The 18,848-nt window shown below is 49.0% G+C and overlaps 6 protein-coding genes across 6 annotated transcripts; 3 read left to right on the top strand and 3 right to left on the bottom strand.

Annotated features, from left to right (window-relative positions):
• Positions 1 to 885: 885 nt before the first annotated feature.
• Positions 886 to 3,765, top strand: FSST1_011955 (uncharacterized protein; the record flags this gene model as incomplete). The annotated part of the gene is made up of 2 exons (XM_083235137.1): positions 886 to 1,055; positions 1,113 to 3,765. 2 exons carry the CDS (start codon positions 886 to 888, stop codon positions 3,763 to 3,765), a joined length of 2,823 nt encoding a protein of 940 aa, XP_083081651.1.
• A 755-nt stretch (positions 3,766 to 4,520) lies between these two features.
• Positions 4,521 to 5,982, bottom strand: FSST1_011956 (tyrosine protein phosphatase PTP1; the record flags this gene model as incomplete). The annotated part of the gene is made up of 2 exons (XM_083235138.1): positions 4,521 to 5,539; positions 5,592 to 5,982. The coding sequence occupies 2 exons, from the start codon at positions 5,980 to 5,982 to the stop codon at positions 4,521 to 4,523; spliced, it is 1,410 nt and encodes a 469-aa protein (XP_083081652.1).
• A 1,610-nt stretch (positions 5,983 to 7,592) lies between these two features.
• On the bottom strand, positions 7,593 to 9,410 carry FSST1_011957 (regulator of chromosome condensation 1/beta-lactamase-inhibitor protein II; the record flags this gene model as incomplete). Its single annotated transcript, XM_083235139.1, has 1 exon — positions 7,593 to 9,410. One exon carries the CDS (start codon positions 9,408 to 9,410, stop codon positions 7,593 to 7,595), a length of 1,818 nt encoding a protein of 605 aa, XP_083081653.1.
• A 456-nt stretch (positions 9,411 to 9,866) lies between these two features.
• On the top strand, positions 9,867 to 12,365 carry FSST1_011958 (Sec34-like family-domain-containing protein; the record flags this gene model as incomplete). The annotated part of the gene is made up of 5 exons (XM_083235140.1): positions 9,867 to 9,980; positions 10,043 to 10,347; positions 10,400 to 10,739; positions 10,786 to 11,727; positions 11,781 to 12,365. The coding sequence occupies 5 exons, from the start codon at positions 9,867 to 9,869 to the stop codon at positions 12,363 to 12,365; spliced, it is 2,286 nt and encodes a 761-aa protein (XP_083081654.1).
• Positions 12,366 to 13,078: 713 nt separating this feature from the next.
• Positions 13,079 to 14,163, top strand: FSST1_011959 (organic acid transporter; the record flags this gene model as incomplete). Its single annotated transcript, XM_083235141.1, has 2 exons — positions 13,079 to 13,181; positions 13,364 to 14,163. The coding sequence occupies 2 exons, from the start codon at positions 13,079 to 13,081 to the stop codon at positions 14,161 to 14,163; spliced, it is 903 nt and encodes a 300-aa protein (XP_083081655.1).
• A 194-nt stretch (positions 14,164 to 14,357) lies between these two features.
• On the bottom strand, positions 14,358 to 16,818 carry FSST1_011960 (TIP-1 family-domain-containing protein; the record flags this gene model as incomplete). Its single annotated transcript, XM_083235142.1, has 3 exons — positions 14,358 to 14,833; positions 14,884 to 15,178; positions 15,226 to 16,818. The coding sequence occupies 3 exons, from the start codon at positions 16,816 to 16,818 to the stop codon at positions 14,358 to 14,360; spliced, it is 2,364 nt and encodes a 787-aa protein (XP_083081656.1).
• Positions 16,819 to 18,848: the final 2,030 nt, after the last annotated feature.

Here is an 18,848-nt window from a genome sequence, read left to right on the forward strand (position 1 = left end):
CGCTTAGAGCCAGTCTTTTACCGTACAATTCAACAACGACGAGACCAGAGTGATTGGCTGACAAGGTCGGACAAATATTTTTTTCTTGTTTATGGGAAATGTTTTGCTTGGGTCCTGTTCTATTTAGGTGAGTTGCTTGGGGGTTCTGACTTGGCCAGGGTTGGGCGCGTCGTGATACTCGGACTTTGACTTTGACTGGGGATCATGGCATTGCATGCATGGCATGGTTCAAGGGATTTGGGTAGTTTGCTACCGTGAAAATCGATCAGATTCGATACGAGATGAGACTCTACGTGAGGCGATTTGTTGTCTTTTGCTGGCGCTAATTGGATATGGCTTGTCCCTGAAGTCTTGGGGGGAGGAGACACTGCATACATTAACACTCTGGCTCTACCTGCCCAACTTGAATGGTTTCACTCCACTCCAACACATACACTCACTCTCTGACTCTAAACCTTTTCTCTTTTCCTTTTGTCAAATTCATTTCCTATCTCTATCTATTTCGTGTGACTCTCTTTCATACCATCTCCCTTCATTCATAGCCTTGTTCGCTTCCATCGTTTGTCGTTCCCTTTATTCATTCTGTTAACAAGGCCGGGTTCTTCTCCTTGTACTCAGTTTGTCTGTCTCGGTCTCAGTCATTGAACAAGTCAATTCTTTGTTCACGGGATATTCGAGGTGGACGTTGTTGTTTGGCTTTACTTACTCTTAATCTGTTTGGATCTTGGAGGAAGTATTTCGACAAATTTGCTTTTCTTTTCGTGTTACAATCATTGGAACTTATACGATCGAAAAACGAACTACACGACACGACTATATCTCTTCGAATTTTACGAACGAAGCACTCTTTATTTTTCCTACGTCTATATCGAATTATCCTTCACTATGCGGTATAATAGAATGAGGCTCGCTGTGGCCATCTCACTCCTTTTGACTGTCCAGTCCACACAGGCTGGCCCTATGTGGACTGGCAGAGAAAAAAGAAACCCCGGAGTTTTCCTTGACGTTAGAATGGAAAACTCACAAGCCCCTACTGCGGCTCATGATGGATACGGGTATGAGCCGGGCGTGAAGACAAGAGATGACGAACCATTTCTAACAATATATGCTAGATCCGAGAATGGGGACCAGACTACGCCACGACCAATATTCGAGACACTGAACTCGACTCCGGACCCTAACCCATTATTTTCGGAGAACCCAGGAAACGAGAAGAAAAAGGGACCGTATTCTGATCTACCCGAGCCCATCGAGGTTATCCCCGTCCAACCTACCAACGAGGCTCCCCAACCGACAAGTGAAGCTCAGGAACCCACTCAAGAAGAGCCCGTGAACAAGCCAACATTCACACAGAACACTTCTGCGCCGGTCATCACGACCTCTATTGTTCCCAAGGACCCTGCTACTGAGGTTGCGAAGCCAACTTCGGTGGACGATCAGCCTCAGTATCAATCTCCCGAGGAGAGTGCGGTAGTGACGGAGACTACTCCACCGTCCAAGGAAACCCCAACCTCTGTGAACGAGGTCCCGACCTACGAGCCGGCAAGGGAGACCACCACTGCTGCTCCTGAAGTGCCTACCACCCAAGTCGCCCAGCAGCCAGAGAACTCTGAAACAAAGAGTCTGGATTCTACAGTTGATCTTGGTACACTGCAACCGTCAGAGGGAGAAAACACCAAGCCAAGTGCCATCCAAGAGACCGTAGCTCCTGAAGCACCTTCTTCTCCTGCAACTGCCTCCACAGATGAGCAGCCTATAACCACACCCGTTGAGGATGTGACAACTACTTTTGCATATGAGCCAACTCCTACAAGGTACCTCACAACGCAGGCTCCTGGTGACACAGCATTTCCCATCAACCCTAAGCATCCGTCCAACATCTACCCCAATCCTCCTACCGCACCAGCAGGGGATGTACCGGAAACCTCAGCTATGGAGACAAAGACTGTTGCTACAACTGAGACGATTTCTGTAGTCAAGCCAAAGGATCCACAGATTGAGACTACGTCTGACGTTCAAGATCAGCCTGCACCAACTACGGAGGCGGCCCAACCTGAGAGCGAGATTCCAGTTTCTGAACCTGTTAAGCCAAGCAGCCCTGCTCCTACATCTGAGGTCAAGCAAACATATCCTCCTACTGAAACTACCGATGGTCAAAAGCCTGATGCGCCTGCTGAGTCTTCTCCTATCGAGACTTCAGCGCCTATTGAGCCCCAGAACCCTGTACCAACTCCAGAGCCTGCCCAGCCCGATGATTCCGCTACATCTACAGTTCATCAGTCTGAAGTACCAGCAGATACTTCAGCAGTTCAACAGCCAGCTCCTGCTCCCTCAAATGCCGAGCCCCAGTACCCAGCCCCTGACTCCAACACCCTACCTGCAGCGCCCGCTGGACCCTCAACCACGCCTACCATCGTCTCAAATCCTTCTTCTCCCGAGACCACATCTGTAGCCAAGGTTATCCCCACAGGATCACCTGCCGAAGGGGTGCCAACCATAAACACTGAAGTTCCTACAGGTACAAGTGCTATTTCCGCACCTGCTTACGCTAGCAATGTCGTTGATGCGCGAACGTACAACGAAGAATTCGCAAAGCTCACCCCCGAATCTGCATGTATGAAGGGCCAGGCTGCTTGCATTAGTGGACAGATGGCTCTATGCGGCGATGACGGTGCTTTCCAGCTTCTTCCTTGTGAGACCGAAGGCGAGAGGTGTTTTGCTCTCCCGTTGTACAATGTCGAGGAAGGTATCAAGATAGTCTGCGAAGACCCTGCCACTGCGGCCAAGATTCTCGGAGGAACTCCTGGGGGTGGCGAGGAGAACACTGCCCCTGGTAATGAAAACCAAGACCAGCAGCCAGTACCTACTTCCACAGTTGAGAAGCAACCCGGAGTTCCTGTGGTTACAGTCACCACCATCGTTACTGTCGATGATGGTGCCATTCCTAAGCCCACCAGCGAGCCTAACCAGGAGCAGCCAGCTCAGCCTACCCAACCTGTCAATGAGAAACCTTCTCAGCCTGATTATCAGCAGCCCACACAGCCTGTGCCTGTGCCTGAGAATCCTACCCAGTCTGCTCCTGAAGAACCAAGTCAACCTGCCCCTGAGCAGCCGAGTCAACCCGTTACTGAACAGCCTGCCCAGCCTACCTCTCCATCGCCACCCTCTCAGCCCGAACCAGAGCAACCATCTCAGCCAGCTCAAACCCAGCCCGTCCAAGAACAACCCTCCCAACCAAATGAGGAGAAGCCTGCCCAGACAGATCCCCAAGAGCCTTCCAACCCTCAGCCCACAAAGGCTTATGAGGATCTCCCCCCCACAAGTCCTCCTGTTCCTGAGCCAAGTACGAACTCGATGGATCTCCCTGGCGGCACAACCTTGACCAAGTCAATCAAGAAGCCTGATGAAGCCAAGCCCACTGCCTCACCAGGTGATGGCGATGGTGAAGATAATGGTGATGACAACAAGGACAAAGATGGCAGTGATGATGACAAGCCTACATCCGTAGAGCTCATCCCCATCCCCGACAAGCCCACAAAGGCTCCTGCCCCCGCAGCCACAGAAGCCAATGCAGATAGCCAAGATGACAAGAAGCCCACGGCTGTTACTCGTACTGGTGACGATGCACATGCCACAACTATTGTCGTCGATGGCACACCTACCGTTTCTGTCTACTTCACCGTGACAGTTACAGACAAGAACCAGGCTACTGTCACCGTCACGGAGAAGGAGAAAGAGACTGTTACGCTGGTGATCAGCGCCTAAGTTTTGATTATTCGTTTATAGAGATTGTGTTTTTTTTTTTGTTATTTTGAACTTATTAGTGAACTAAATGTAGCGAGCGTATTGTAGTAATGAAGTTGAGATATACATGTTGATACGCGGCCGGAAACAGACTGAACAAAGACAAGACTGCTGTCAATAATCTCGCGATAGGATAGAAAGGGTAAAAAGCCTTTTAAAACCATAATACAAAAACTGTTTCTCACACTGAGAGCTTATGCATACTTACCTACATGGTATTTCCTCATTACACTTATTCGTTTCGATCGTTGCATATTCGAACGTGATAGCTATCATACACAACCAACCCCTATCTGTGCTTGTGGTATCATGTATACTAAATAAAACCTTCTGCAAGTCATTCCCGACTTGAATGCTCCTTTGTTGTCGCCATCTCTATGTTACGAGATGCGAGCTCTATATATGGATATAATATCATCACCCCAAAACGCGCTCCCATGCTTGATCATACACTTTCTAGCCATACCATATAAAGCACAAGTAAATTGTGCCTCCAAAACCAAATCATGGAACATTGACACTTTCAACTTTCCCACCCAAGACGACATAAATCCCAGCTTTGACCTCAACATTACCACGTGTCTCATGCTTCGTTCTAACTTGCCTATATGCGTGCATCCCCTTGCGCAACTATTGTTGACAGTGCGACGAAAGTTGTAGAACCCTTATCACTACCTATCTCAATTTACAATGCCAATGCCAATGCTTCGAACGGCCTACGTCGAACCTGGCACTGAGTCGTCGATGAACGGGTCGCCTACCTCGAGCCTCTTAGCTGCGGGCTCGTTCCCGTCCTCATCGACGCCATATTTGTCTTGCCACAGTTTTCGCATGACTTGGTAGATGAACAGGAACTGAGGCCGGCCCTGAACCATACCCACGCGTTGTTCTCGGAGAAGGTCGACAGTGTGGTAAATCAGGTCGGGGCCCTCGCTTGGCTGGTCGTAGTTCTCGAAAGTTCCCAAGTCAAGCTCCCGCACGAGGTGCTCGAGGGTGATGAAAGTGCCAGTCCGACCAACACCAGCACTGCAGTGAATTATTCGCGGATTAGAGGATGCGCTCAGTTCGCGAGACAACTGCATGAGATCAAAGAAACCGTCAAGATCCTCGAGTTCAGGTACCCCGAAATCGGGCCATCGCCGATAAAGAAGATGCCAGATAACACGTGGTTCGTCTTCACCATCAACATGCATGAGTAGTTTGCGCTTCTCGATGGCACCTTCAGCCATCTCTTCGAATGAATCGTACGTCAACTGGGCCTGCCATTCATCGTTCCACGCATCGTGTTCATTCAGGGTCCAGGTCGAGTTTTCCTGATCATCAGGAAAGTACTGGTGGCATTTGACAACTCCGCCTTCTGCCATGGTTGTGAGCTGCACGATGACAGCAGGCGAGGACATTTGTTCGGCAATCATGCGCCAAACGTAGTCGATCGACGGCAGAGTTGGTCCTTGCATAGCGATGTATCGTAATGGTTCCCTGTTTGGATCCGAGGGTGAAGGAACGGTTATCTCAGAGGCGTTGACATAGTCAAGCTCCTCCTCAGGAACCTGAAGCTTGACTCGGTTGTGGTTCCATGGCTTGATGTTGATGTAGCGATCCATTACACCCTTTTCCTGGGCATCCACTTGTTTGAAAGTGCCCCATTTGAAATCCTGGTCTCCGTCGTTTTTTGTACCTTCTTGGACCCGTTCACGCTCGGCCCACGTCAGGTCCTGGAACTTGATATCGATATCTGTAGAACGTCAGTGTTTGATTAATACGCCTGTCGTTTTTTTATGGCATACTCTGCAATGAAGATTCCAGAAAGGCAGGGATCCGTGGCGTTACCCCGTCATAACTGCCTAGCGCATCGTTTTCAGCCGTGACGGGCCGGCTCTTTATGCCGTCGTGGCTCACGACGGCCGGCGGAGGAGGACTGGAAGGCAACTCGGCGGGTGAACTGTCGCGGGCTCTTTTGGTAGAGCCGCGAAAACGAAAATTCTTGAAAGCTGCCCTCTTGGAGAGTTTGGTTTTCTGTGGTTGGACTTGCTGTCCCTGCTGTTGTTGTGACTGAAGGTTTGCAGCCTGCAGTTCGGAGCTGGCGATACTATCGGCAGTGTCACTGCTGGAGCGTTCGATGGAGGTTTCGATTGTAGGGTTCTTGGGTTTGCGCCTGAACTTGGGGATCCTGTCCATGGCGTTTGGACGGTGCAAAGACTGGCGAGAGGTCCCCAAGGAGAAGCAAAAGCTGCGCCGAAAGTTGGGGCTCGTCGCAGTTTTCACCAAAGGTTTGGCCAGCGGCGGATGCCCAAGTATAAGAAGTAGAAGTGACGGAGATTTGGGCACAAGAAGAGGAATAGTGTCGTTGGGTCGCCCTGGCTGGTGGAGGCCGGACAGGGCAAGGGTCGGATCCGCGTGGGCGATGGGGCGTATGCACAGCGCAGTAAGTACTGGAGTTACGAGGAGGCGAAAAAAAAAACGACGGTGGCGGAGTCGTAACGTAGAAAATGGCGAGAGAGGTTCAGATGGAAAAGAGAGTCCTTTATTGGACTGGGGGCGACAGAGGGGAAGAGAAATAGGTTCAACAAGACTATGTGAAGGAGTAATGTCGAGAGAAGGGTACGAGGGATAAGATACCGCAATCGGAAGTATTGGGTGGGAGGCCGAACTAAGAGGAGTCGAGCGAATGTTGGGGAAAGATAATAAAAGGAGAGTGTATAAGTGGAGGAAATGAGAGTTATGATCGTAACAAGATAAAAATCCAGATATTTGAAGTACATACAATCAAGTTAAAGCTGGGCCGGGAACAAGTGACGTGACGTGAAGACGTGACCAAGTTAATGTGTTGAGTCTCAAGACGTCACAACGGACAAAGGATTGGGACACAAGACGGGATACAAGAACGTGGGGACAGCGGGAAAGAATGGAAGTGTCTAATGGATGTTAGAGCCTTATACAGAGCACCACAGTACCTGCTGCAAGTACCCCTTAGGGCCTCATTCTAAGGGATGATCTGTAAAGCAAGTCTCTCGTCTGATGATATTTGACAGATCTTGACCCTGTTATTTTCCTTTCTTCTTTTGATTACGACACGTGCGACATCCTCGTTACATTAATTCCCGATCCCATGGTTCTGCACTTTGCTGATCATGCACTCAATTTATCCTCGAGGTCAATCTATCTAGAATCGATAGTTCCACGGTACCTGATTTTAGTAAATTTCTTTTTCCCCCTGTACACACCAGGGATAATTTTAGCTGCGCGGCGGCTACGGATACTGGTATCACGGGCTACCTTTCTGTACATAGTATTACTCTGTACATATCCTACTATTTCTATTTTGGGTTTGCCTGGGGAGAATGGATTCTGGCCTGATCCGTCAACTCCTTTAATCGTATAGCTACTACTTATCAACCTATCATTCAGAGAGCCCACTACACGGGGAACGGTACCTACTAAGTTGTTAACGTGTTATTGATCCATTCCTTCCATTCGCGATGTGACCTGCTTGCGTGGTCGAGGACGAGACTAAATTGAGCCCGTCTCGTATTGGTCCAAGTTCCATCTGGCGTATGCTCCATGCCCCCCTGTAGAAATCTGACAGGGAGATCGGACGATTTAATGTACCTATGTAGCATAATGGAGACCGAGACACCATTTGCATCTCCAAGCATAAAGGGTTGAATTCTGACAGAACGATTTCATCCCAACGTCGCATTCTGTCACCTTAGATATAATACACGATTATATATTTCTGATAATACAGTAGTAGTGTTCTTACAAATTGGGCCCTGTGGCTTGTCATCTTAAACAGCAGAGTAAACGCCAGTCACATACTTGCCACATTCAACCTTTTGCTCCAACGATACCTTTCGCCCCTTTCCACCGTCCAGGCGGACTGTCTTGCGAGGAGTGACACACAGTCGATGGAAACCCTCTGTACCTTCCTTGCGAGCATCTGCTGGACTATCCAGAGCTGCGATATATGCAGGCGCGTTCAAATTCGTTCGTCTACCAGTGCCAAGCTGGAAGTGCTCGTTGCCACCCCAGAATACGACATCAGCACCCCAGTTGGTTTCATTCTCTGTTCCCTTGCTAGACACCGAGAGCTCTGTCACGTTATCCATAATGGCTGAACAATGCGTAGCGCCGACTGAAAGAGACTTGAGCTTGATAGGGCACATCGTGTTGGTATTTTCGTCAAATTCGAAGAGAGACGACAGGCCCTTCACCTTAGTTGGCTTGGGGGACACATGTGACCAACGGCCGGTGCCCAATGTTCCGTAGACTCCTTGACCGCAAGCCCACAAGTCAGTGGTTATAGGCGGGAGTCTTCTCGCCGGGGCCAGAGCCTTTTTGCTGCCAGGAATGGTGGAAGTCTTTGCGTCCACGGTAAAGAAAGTGTTGTTTCCACCTGCTGCTATGGATGTTACGGTGGGAATGAGTCCAGTATTGGCGTACGATAAGTTAGTAGGAACCATGACTGGAGTATCCGAAATCGAAAGACCATAGTCCGTATCGATTCCGAGTTGTCCGTATGAGTTATCACCGAATCCAAAGATGCGTCCGGTCTTGTCGAGAACTGCCGAGTGGTAATCGCCAGCAGCAACCTGTGTCACCTCGAACCCCCGCAAGGTGGTGACTTCGTGAGGCTGATCGTAAGGGCCCTTGGGTCTGTTGTGCCAGCTTAAGCCAGCAACACCCATCTGTCCCTTGGAGGGAAACTCAAGAGCGCTGGCTGCAGCCGAAAATACACGACCACTGGAAGTGAGCATCAAACAGTGCTCCTGCCCAGTGCTTATATCCTTCACAGTTTCGCCATATGCAAGGCTGGGTGGTGTCAAGTTGCGAAAGTGAATGTTCTCTCGCGAACCGCCAGATCCCCAGATAGACCACGAAGACTTCTGCTGTTCTTCCTTAAGGCCACCTTCTTGGTCATTGCGAGACGCGGGGATGGAATAGACATTGCCCTTGCGTGACAGGGCAATAATTCGGTCAAGCGAAACATCAATCTTGATGATGTCCTTGCCTGTGAGTGTGGAAACGGGGGAAGGGTCTTGTTGGTTATAGCCGAGACCCCACTGAACCAAATCACCCTTCTCAGTGACTGCCGCACCAAAGATGGAAGTCAATTTTAGGTCTCGAAGAACTTGGTCGTTGAAGTAAGAAATTCTTCGAGGTGCCTTGACATATTTCTCATTGGAGCTCGGATCGATGACCTTGCCAGCATTGGAACCCCATGCATAGACCCCGGGGTGCTCCCAGCTATGCTTGACTTGAGCATGCTGTGAACTGATAAGATCCCGGTTCTCTTCCTTGGATTTAACCTTCTTGCGAGGCTTCTCAAATTCGATGTCAGCTTTAATGGGAGCTTCGTCCTTGTTCTCTTCAGCTGCCGATGCAGATTTTCCATTCAATTTAGGATAAAGGTAAACTCCAGTAGCAACTAGACCAAAGACAGCCGCGAGACTGATGATTTTACCAGCACGGTTAGGTGGAGGCTCAGAATACTCGTTGCCGTAATCGTGGGCGTAACGAACCCATTGACGCTGAGATGTGTTGATAGGCTGGCGAACGTGGGTGCGGATCGCAGTTCGCCTGAGAGCAGCGCGAGAAACGTTCATGATGGGCACTAGAAAGTGAAAATAAGGAATCCGATTCAATGCAACCAAGGAAGTCTTCTTTTGAAGAGCTCAAGTTGCATCAAAAGATAAATCCAAAGTTGCCTCCCAATAAACGACAAAATGTTGTGAGGTCATAGAGCATGAGCTCCCTCAGTTTAAGAATAGACTAATTGTAATGGTCAGCAAAATTCTTTGGACTGCCACAGGGTCCTTCCACAGCCACAGCTCTAGATCGGAACACGCGCCACAGGCTGCAGGCACTCTGTTAGCGTAGTGCACGGATAACCCCACACTACCTATTATCTCATCCAATGCATCGGCGGTTCGGAGCTGACGCCTTCCGACTCTAATATTCAACGCTGCGTGGCTTCTAGAATAGCTCCAGCTCCAGCTCCAGCTTCAACTCTAGATCCAGCGAAACCTCACGTTTAAGCTCTCTTGAGCTCCGTCGGCATCATGTATGAAGATTCTTGGTATACGATGATGCCCGATCTGGGCTCCAGCAAAAAGAGTCACTCCAACAGCAGTCCTGGGCATCGTCGCAAAGAGTCGTTATTACAACAGCCCAATGTATTTTCCCCACGAATAAACACCCCACTATAACTTGGTTGAAGCTCACCAAATGATATCAGGAAACGACACACATGCACGAACCTCCGGCGCCAATGCCCAATGTATATGAAGAAATCGAAGATACCGATACTCCACCAGAACCAACTGTCATTCGTCGAGCCAACTCATACTCCGACTTCTATCGTGTAGTCAAAGAGCAGCTGTCGAAGGATACGAGACCACGACCGAAAAAGACGGACAAAAAGAGTAGAGCATGGGAAGCTTTGTTCCTTCCTGACTCTAGTAACGACATCGATGCGCATGAGCCGAGCACTTTCGAATCATTCGACGAGCAACTGCTGGATGCTAGTCAACAACAATATCTGTATGCATCTTGCGCGGGTTCAAACCACCGAGGCCATTCTGACTCCTTGCAGACTTTATCGCGACCAGCTCGCATTGACAGAACGTCACTTGGACGGACTTATCGATGATGCGAATGCGACTCTTAAACTTCTCACCTCTCTATCAAACTCATTCGGTTCCGTCGAGGCGCAAACATCAACTTTCCAGTCACAATGCGAGGAGCTTTTGACAGAACAAAAGAGGCTAGAAGAGCTGGCCGATGAAGTCGGAACCGACCTTCATTACTACGCCTACCTCGACAGTGCGACAAGACGTCTCAATGCGCCGGGCGCTAGTCGATTGGTCGATGATGCATCTTTCGGAGAGATGGTTGAGAACATTGACTCTTGTATGATGTTTATGGAGGAACATGTAAGGATGCTATATCGCTCTCAAGCTCACGCGCTTACAGATTTAGCCCTCATATCGCGATCGTGACACCTACCTTGCCCGGTACACTGCTCTCCTCACAAAAGCTCTACATCTTCTTGAGCACGGTTACAAGACCACATTAGAAAAGGTGTCTCCCGAAATCGGACGACAAATAATCGCCACAAAATCCGAGTCTGCTCGCCATGCACTTGCATATGGACGCTTCCAAGAGATGATGCTGGACTCTTACGGCCTGGTCCCCAACGTTCACCAAGTGGTGCGCCGAGCATACGACCCATATGGCCAGCGAAACGAGTCCTGTACACATTTCGAGACATACGCGAACACAGCCAATAACATCATCCACAACCATTTAACGACAAGAGACCGCGACCTCAAGGTATTGACGCAATCTGATATTGCAGAGTTCAATAAAGAGGTGAGGGACCTGTCAGCCGAGACAGCGTCGCGCAACTTTATCAAACAATGCTTTGAGCGCATGTACAACGAAGAGAATCTCTTCATGAGACTGTTTGATGTGGAGCCCATCTGGACACAAGCGGTGGATTCCGTTTTCCAGGCGATCAAAGCCATCAACACCACTATTGTCCATCCCGGTAACTTGACACCACTGGTGACCAATCTTCAAACAGTTCTTCAGGCTGCGCCGCTAGAAATGACCTGTAATGTCGTGGGCTTGCTTGCAAACGAATATTTTGGTGCTGACTTGGATGACATGGAATCACCGTACTTCCTTAAGTGCAAACAATACACTTCACAGCTCCTTGCGCATCATCTGTGGCCTTTAACGGACACTGTGTTTGAGGCAGAAGTAACAAAAATAATTACAAAGGCTCCTCTTCAAGATGCATCTTTGAAGATAGGCCCGGTTGTGGGCGGAGTTGCATCATCGAACGCTCATCCTCTGGTGAAGCAGGCAATTAAACTCCTGAGCATGTACGAGAATTGCATGCCAAAAGAGAGATCGGTAAGTCTTGCCTGTTGTATTCTACATTCTGGCTTCTGACCTGTCATGTCCAGTCAAAGAATAGTTCAGTTGTCTTCAACATTGTGCGAGAGACTATCAATGTGCTCCAACGTGCAGAATCAAGGATACAGTCGTTGAAGGCTGGCACAGATCCTGATCTCTTCATGGTCAAGAACTTGCTTATTATCAAGAACGAGCTTGTGTCACTTGAGATTGGTGACATCAGGAACCACGGTGCTTCAATGCAGCACTTTGTCCATATTTGGGATACGCTAAGTCCTCAGAACTGGGTTGGGTTCTTTTCCAACATCATTGGGGGTGGTCTTTGGTCTCGAGGTACGCCTTCGGTAACAGCCAAAACTTTGACAGTTGAGGACATGAACGAGCAACTGGACGAGCTACTGCGCCAGTCCATTTACAATTTCACACATCGCTGGGGCTCTCTTATGAACGATTCTCAGAACAGGAAGCCTGGCGTGAAGCCGATTGCCAAGGTAGAGGCGGAACTGGAAAGTTTGCTCATGACTGCATTCAGTAACCAACCTGAAGTAGTCGGGAAGCTCAAGGAGGCTATTGAGCAGCATGCGCAAGCGCAGAACGATGCAAAGGATGAAAAGCAAGGAGCCAAACGATACTGAAGAGAAGGGAAGGAGTTGATGAGCATAGAGATGGATGTCGTCTTTTAAAAGAATCTAGATCAATGGTTGTGAGAATAATGAACAAACTCGTATATTTCTGCTATTGAAGGCTGATGTTTGTACTCTGTAAGTGGAACATCTATGCCGGCTTGTTACGGTTCTATCTAGAACGCAGATCCCGAGTTTTATTATCGATAATAGCCCAAAGTGCTGCAACCTTCCGATCGAGCAAGTCTTCAAGCTGGTGGAACCACACTTATTGTTAGTTTAATTGTTAGTGAGATACAACATTAGAACGGTTACCGGAGAAGAAGCCGATAAGAGATTTCCTCCAAGTGTAGTGCCAAAAAGCGAGATCCCCCGCGTTTTAAGCCAATTCAGTTACGGGGTTGGCTCCGAACAGCGCTGGTATCGCTGTATCTCACACCTAAAGTCACTCCAGAACACCGACAGTCCGGGCTCCGTTACCGGCTTGCTAATGCTAGCACGTCATTTGCCGAACACTCTCCGCGACAATTCGACCCCGGATTGCGATAGATAGACTGGAGCATTCTTTTCTCACCTTATCTTTTAGCCCTTACTTTCTCCTTACTCTCTTATCTCTCTCACAAACTACCTCTCTATTCTCTTTCTTTCTTCTCCCCTGCGATCTAGAGGGCGACGGTTTTAATAAAGAAAAGGAAAGGACAAGGACAACCTCCACAGTATTAGAGATGGACGCTCTTGAGTTGGAGTCGTCCAAGCAAAGCCCTGCGCTTCAGACAGCAAAGGACCTTTTCTCTGGAGCAGTTGGAGGAATCGCACAGGTCTTGATTGGTATGTTCTGATTTGTTTCTTACTTCATCCTCATGGTGACCGCGCGGCGCAATGAGAACTGCTGTGAGAGATTGAGCCGGGCGACAAGCATGAGTGAGAGGCACTCTTCACAGTCAAGTCGCCATGAGCTTACTTGTGTAACAACCCAAACTCAAACCAATTGCTAACAATGTTACTCTTAGGCCAACCTTTTGACATTGTCAAGGTCCGACTCCAAACATCAAACCAATACTCCTCCGCTATCAATGCTGCCACAACCATCTACAAGAACGAGGGCGCTCTAGCCTTCTACAAGGGAACACTCACGCCTCTTATCGGTATCGGCGCTTGCGTTTCCGTCCAGTTCGGTGCCTTCAACGCTGCGAAGCGCTGGTTCCAGGAGCGCAACAATGGCGCTGAACTTTCTTACCCCCAATACGGTGCCGCAGGTGCCTTCGCTGGTATCTCCAACTCAGTCCTCTCTGGACCCATCGAGCACATCCGTATCCGTCTTCAGAGTCAACCTCACGGCGCTGGTCGCTTGTACAACGGACCTGGCGACTGTATCCGCAAACTTGGAGCGCACAACGGTGTTCTGAGCGGAATCTACCGTGGACAATGCGTGACTATCTGGCGAGAGGCTTTCGCCTACGGCTCTTGGTTCACTGCTTTTGAATACATGATGAACTCTGACGCTGCCCGCAACAAGGTCGACCGCAAGGATATCCCTGCCTGGAAGATCGCCGTCTACGGTGGTCTTGCTGGTGAGGTCCTCTGGCTCTCCAGCTACCCCTTCGACGTGATCAAGAGCAAGATGCAAACCGATGGCTACGGTGCCAACCAACGATACAGCACCATGAGAGATTGCGTCTCCAAAACATGGCGTGCTGAGGGAGCCGGTGGTTTCTTCAAGGGTATCGGACCTACTCTGGCTCGAGCTATGCCTGTCAGTGCTGGTACCTTTATCGTTGTCGAGATGACCATGCGAGCTCTCAACAGCTAAAAAGACTAAAATTCGCCCAAAACAAAACGGATCTGTTATTCAAAAGCATTAAAATTGAGAGGGAATAAAACGATAGAACAAAAGGGAAAACATTGTTGGCATAGAGGATTACGGTGAAGTTCAACACACGATGGCATTGGCGATAGATCTGAAAGAGGTTCAGATATGATAATATACCCAATTTAATCTATTCTTTACCATCCTACATTTTCGTTGTTCTCTACACGGCGTTGCAGAATGTTTCTGGCGCTTTGTGGCGACAACTCTTCAAGATGTAGTTCCTCGAGAACCCTGCGCGCCTCCTCGTTATCCGTGAATACTCTATCACTAGCTTCTTTGAGTGTCAAACCGCCTGCCTCCCCGGCCTCAACTGGCAAACTCAGTAACTGAATACCTTCAGTTAAGCTGTCGAAGATAGAAGAGCCATTGGGGATGTATCGTTCAATGATGGAAACAAGAGCGACACCATCGCGACAGAATTGAGTTGCGCCGTAGGTTGTAAAAGATTGGCGCATAAGAACCATTTGCCACAAATGATCTTGGAGCTTGGTGAGGGCTTCACGCCAGACACGGCGGAAGACAGCAGTGGACAGCGCTTTGATAAGAAAATCGAAGTTGCGCTGGAGGATACGAAGTGGCTCGTCCAGTTCTGGAGTGATGGCAAGCTCATCTATCGCGCTATTAGCCAGGGCCTTAGAATTATAATGAGAGTAAACTTACCAAGGACAGCAGTTTCGCCGACAGTCGTCCATTGAACACGGGTCGTGTAAGCGCGGAAAGCCTTGTTGTGAGACTCAACAAGAGCACCGACAAGAAGTTCTTGAGCAGCTGTGCGTCGCATACTGTAAGCAGTAGCCGTCTCATCAAAGAGAGCACCATCTTCGTGCTTCTCTCCTACTGCCGCAGAGGTACGATCTTTGACATCGTCATAACTCATGGTGCTGGTAATGTTATTACCCTGGCTGGCTCGATGCAAGGCTCGAGTTTGGAGTTCATCCCACAGGGAAACAAAAAACTGGACATGTCAGAATCGAGAACCGTTACGTGCAGTGCGTAGCATACCTCTTCATTGCTCCAATCCTTTAAAGTATTGACGATGTGATCGGAGCTGCCAATCACTTTGCACAGCACTTCGAAAGCGCCTGTGCCTTCCAGCACAGCAAGATCCTCCTTGTTCGCAGCCAGTGTACGGCCAAACGTAGTGGATATACTTTGGTAAGCTTGCAGTGAGCCTCGAAGACGATCATGGTAGGCATCCAGAATTTCGAGCTGGATACCAATCAAAAATCGAATCTTATGCTTGAAAGTGCGAACTCTCTCGTACTGGCTTGTCACCGACCGCAGAAGATCAGTGACTCGCACGGCAGCATATGTTGGCTTCATCTTGCCCTGCAGCGCATAATCGTAATCGATATTGCGAGCGTCTTGCGAGTCTATAATGGTATTATACCTCTCCAGCGCAAATTCTTTCTCGGCCTTGAACCACGTATCGAAGTGGTCGTCAAGAACATATGCGGTCAAACCAGGCCATCCATTCTCGGCATCGCCACCGTCATAGCTAAACTTGTAACGGATATTGTCGTCAAAGGCCATAAGCTGCGACATGAAACTACTCAAAAAAGATGGACTCTTAACAGCTTCGAGCGCGACAAGGGAGGTCTTCTCCTCCAACATTGGCAGTAGAGCGGTAACCAACGCAGAAACGGGGTCAATGTAAGCCAAATTGGTTGCTACATCAGTATCCCGAAATTTCTCTGCGAGGAGATACCCGAGATTATCACGGAAGAAGTCTTCCCATTTCTCGACGAGTGAGATAAACCACGAAAGGCAATGCGTTCCAAATGCTTGCGGGCTGCTTGTCGGCTTATCGCTAAGAAAATGGAAACGGAACTCTGAAACGAAAATAGAAGCCATGATCTCGAATGGCAACAGCGTGACAAGCTTGTCAGTATGCGCTATTTCTGGTTTTTGCAGATCGATGAGCTTTTCGATGCAATTGATCCATTCTTCATCCATCTGCAGAGCGGTTTCAACTCGAGGCCATTTTCTCTGTTTCAAGACTTCCTCTAGTTCCCCAGACATGGTGGACTTGATATCATCCCATAGCGAGCTGATCAGAGTCTCAGCGTAGGCGACGAGGTGCAGACCTTCTTGGCCCGGTAAGCCTTGCAACTTGAGTACATGTTGCTTAAGATTGATGTACGGTTCAAGCGCAGCCTTTGGATCTTGCGGGAGAAAAGACTTTGATTCTGCTCGGAGCTTTTCGGCGTCTTGCAAAAGGACAAGATAACTTTGCGCTCGCTCGACAGCCTTGATCTTGTTCATGGGCGACTTGAGTCGCTCAATGGCCTGATCAGGCGCATCCGAGGCAGCATAGATCTGGGCACGGAGATCAATGCTCTCCTGAAGCTTTTGAAACTCTTGAATGCGAGCGGTGAGCGATCCTTGACGGTCATCGGCTGTGCGCCGGGTCTCCTCGAGCTCTTTGACAGCTGTATCTAGCTGCGATTGTAGCTGGTTACGTTGAAGCTCGACATTTTCGAGTAGGGTATCTAGATTCTCGAGATCGGAAGTGGACTGAAGTTTATCGTCCAGAAAGTCTTCAACTCGAATATCTAGCGAGGTCTCCTGGGAGTGACTGGCTGCAGTAGCCATGTTGAATATAGAAGTTTTAGTGATGGTTGTCACAAACCCCATAGCGCAACGTAGCTACTACTCTTGAATGACGTGGGGAGCGAGCCCCACTTTACTCGGTAACTACATATTTCCGTCTAAGTAAACATACTTCTAGAAGCCTCATACTGGCCTTGGATGAACGACAATTACGAAAAGCTGAGAAGGTTTTAAGCGGGTAAAAAAAATCGGTTGAAACGTCTAAAGACCAACTATGTTCGAGGGGCAAATTGCAATATCCATAAGGGGAAGATTTGCGATTTTGAGGTGGCTGAACGTCAGGGATTTTAATTAGTCGGGTGGCTGGGCTCCTATGATGGTACATAGGTAGTCATGATGAATTCAACGGCTGTCTCGGGAGTATAAACTCGCGACTACAATGAAAAGGACAAAGGAAAGTTTCAAATATACGTTGATCTTGTTCTATGAAAAGAAAGGGCGTCGTCAGCCATATAATCGTCGGCGTACATTTGGTGTTTACTTTTACGAGCTGACAGCTCATCACCGCCATTGCGCACTACGTAGAGAGAAGTGCACTTTAATTGTTTGCATACCCACATGATGGTAGCTACAATAAATAAACAGGGACCAGCATATCCTATTTTAGACTCTTGGATAACGATTCAGTATAATGCCCATATAGAGAGAGTATGAATGAATCGTACTCTGTACATGGCTTGAACCTATCTGTCCACATCGATTGAGAGTCAGGGATGATTGTTTTGTTTCCTACACCGCGTGAGAACCTCATCTATCCCGGAAGAGTGGATGTCATGAGTTGTCTGGGCTGAGCAAGGGGCACGTAGTGGGCTCGACTCCATTACCCAAGAGTCGGGGAGTTTTAAGTCGAGCCACGCGTGCTTGGGGAAACGGGGCAGAGAGGGAAAAGAGAAGTCCGCTGGGCAGGGGAGATGATTGCCGAGGACGCTGGGTATCACCGCGATCTTGACCATCAGTGTCTGAGCTTCGGAAAGACAGAACAGGGCAGCCAATAATTCGGATCAATTAGGATCCATGCCAAACAGCTCGTAAACAGGAATGAGCGCCTATATAAGAGTTTACGATATAGGTGGACATCTAGATCAAGGTAGAGGTGCAGACGAGTTCAAACCAGGACATGTTGGAGATGGCGTCGGATTGTCATGACAACTGCATTAAGCTGAGGAGGTCTCGGTATAGTTCTGCCTTGGCAAGTCTGGGCACTGACGAGCTGACAGGGTCAGAACCAAATCAAGGTCGCGTTTGGTCGTGGGAGAGCGCTACGTAAGATCGTAGATCCTAGGGTCCAGGGATCAAGCCCTGTCTTAAACTAGGAAGTTGATTGAATCAGGCGCTGCTGCAGGTCCAATTAGTGTTCTTAACCGCTAACGGTTTAGCCCCGGACTGCGCTTACCTCTCCTTCCCTCTACAGTGCTGGTTAGCGGGTTGCCCGGTGCTCAAATGGACAGGAAGGAGCTCTCGCAGCGGCCAGGGTGGCCCCACATCTTAAACGTCACCGTCCCCCTGCCAACCGGAAGTAAATAGGTGGTTGGGCACTACACCTCTTCATCACCCACAGAAAAGTCCAGAGGTTGGTTACCATCCCAAGTCTTCCCAGCCATCCAATATTCGCCCAATATTCTGGTATACGAAACTGCGCTACTAACTGACTGACTGACCGCTCCTCTCTTTTCCCTCTCCTTTCCCCCAAGGAGCTCTCTTCTAACAAACCCAATAAGTCTTCACCCTCATTAGCAGAAAGTGTGAACTGATCGTCAAGGCTTTCGATTAATCGTCGCCAATCTACTTCATCTTAACTCACCTGATTTTGGACTTCATCCCCCTTACAAGATCTCACTATCGCAGGGTCCGACTTTCGCTCGTTGATCTCAACCGTCGCCTTTAACCCGAGCACATTCCAGCATCGACTGTCTACCGAGACATCGATTCCTACCGTCCGCATTCCATCGCTCATCAGCCTGACAAGAACTCTCCATTACCGAGACAGATTGACTGATCCAGTGGAAGACGCC

The sequence above is a fragment of the Fusarium sambucinum genome, chromosome III (assembly GCF_050947815.1).
Source record: "Fusarium sambucinum isolate potato_lamoka chromosome III, whole genome shotgun sequence".
Classification (NCBI taxonomy): Eukaryota; Fungi; Ascomycota; class Sordariomycetes; order Hypocreales; family Nectriaceae; genus Fusarium; species Fusarium sambucinum.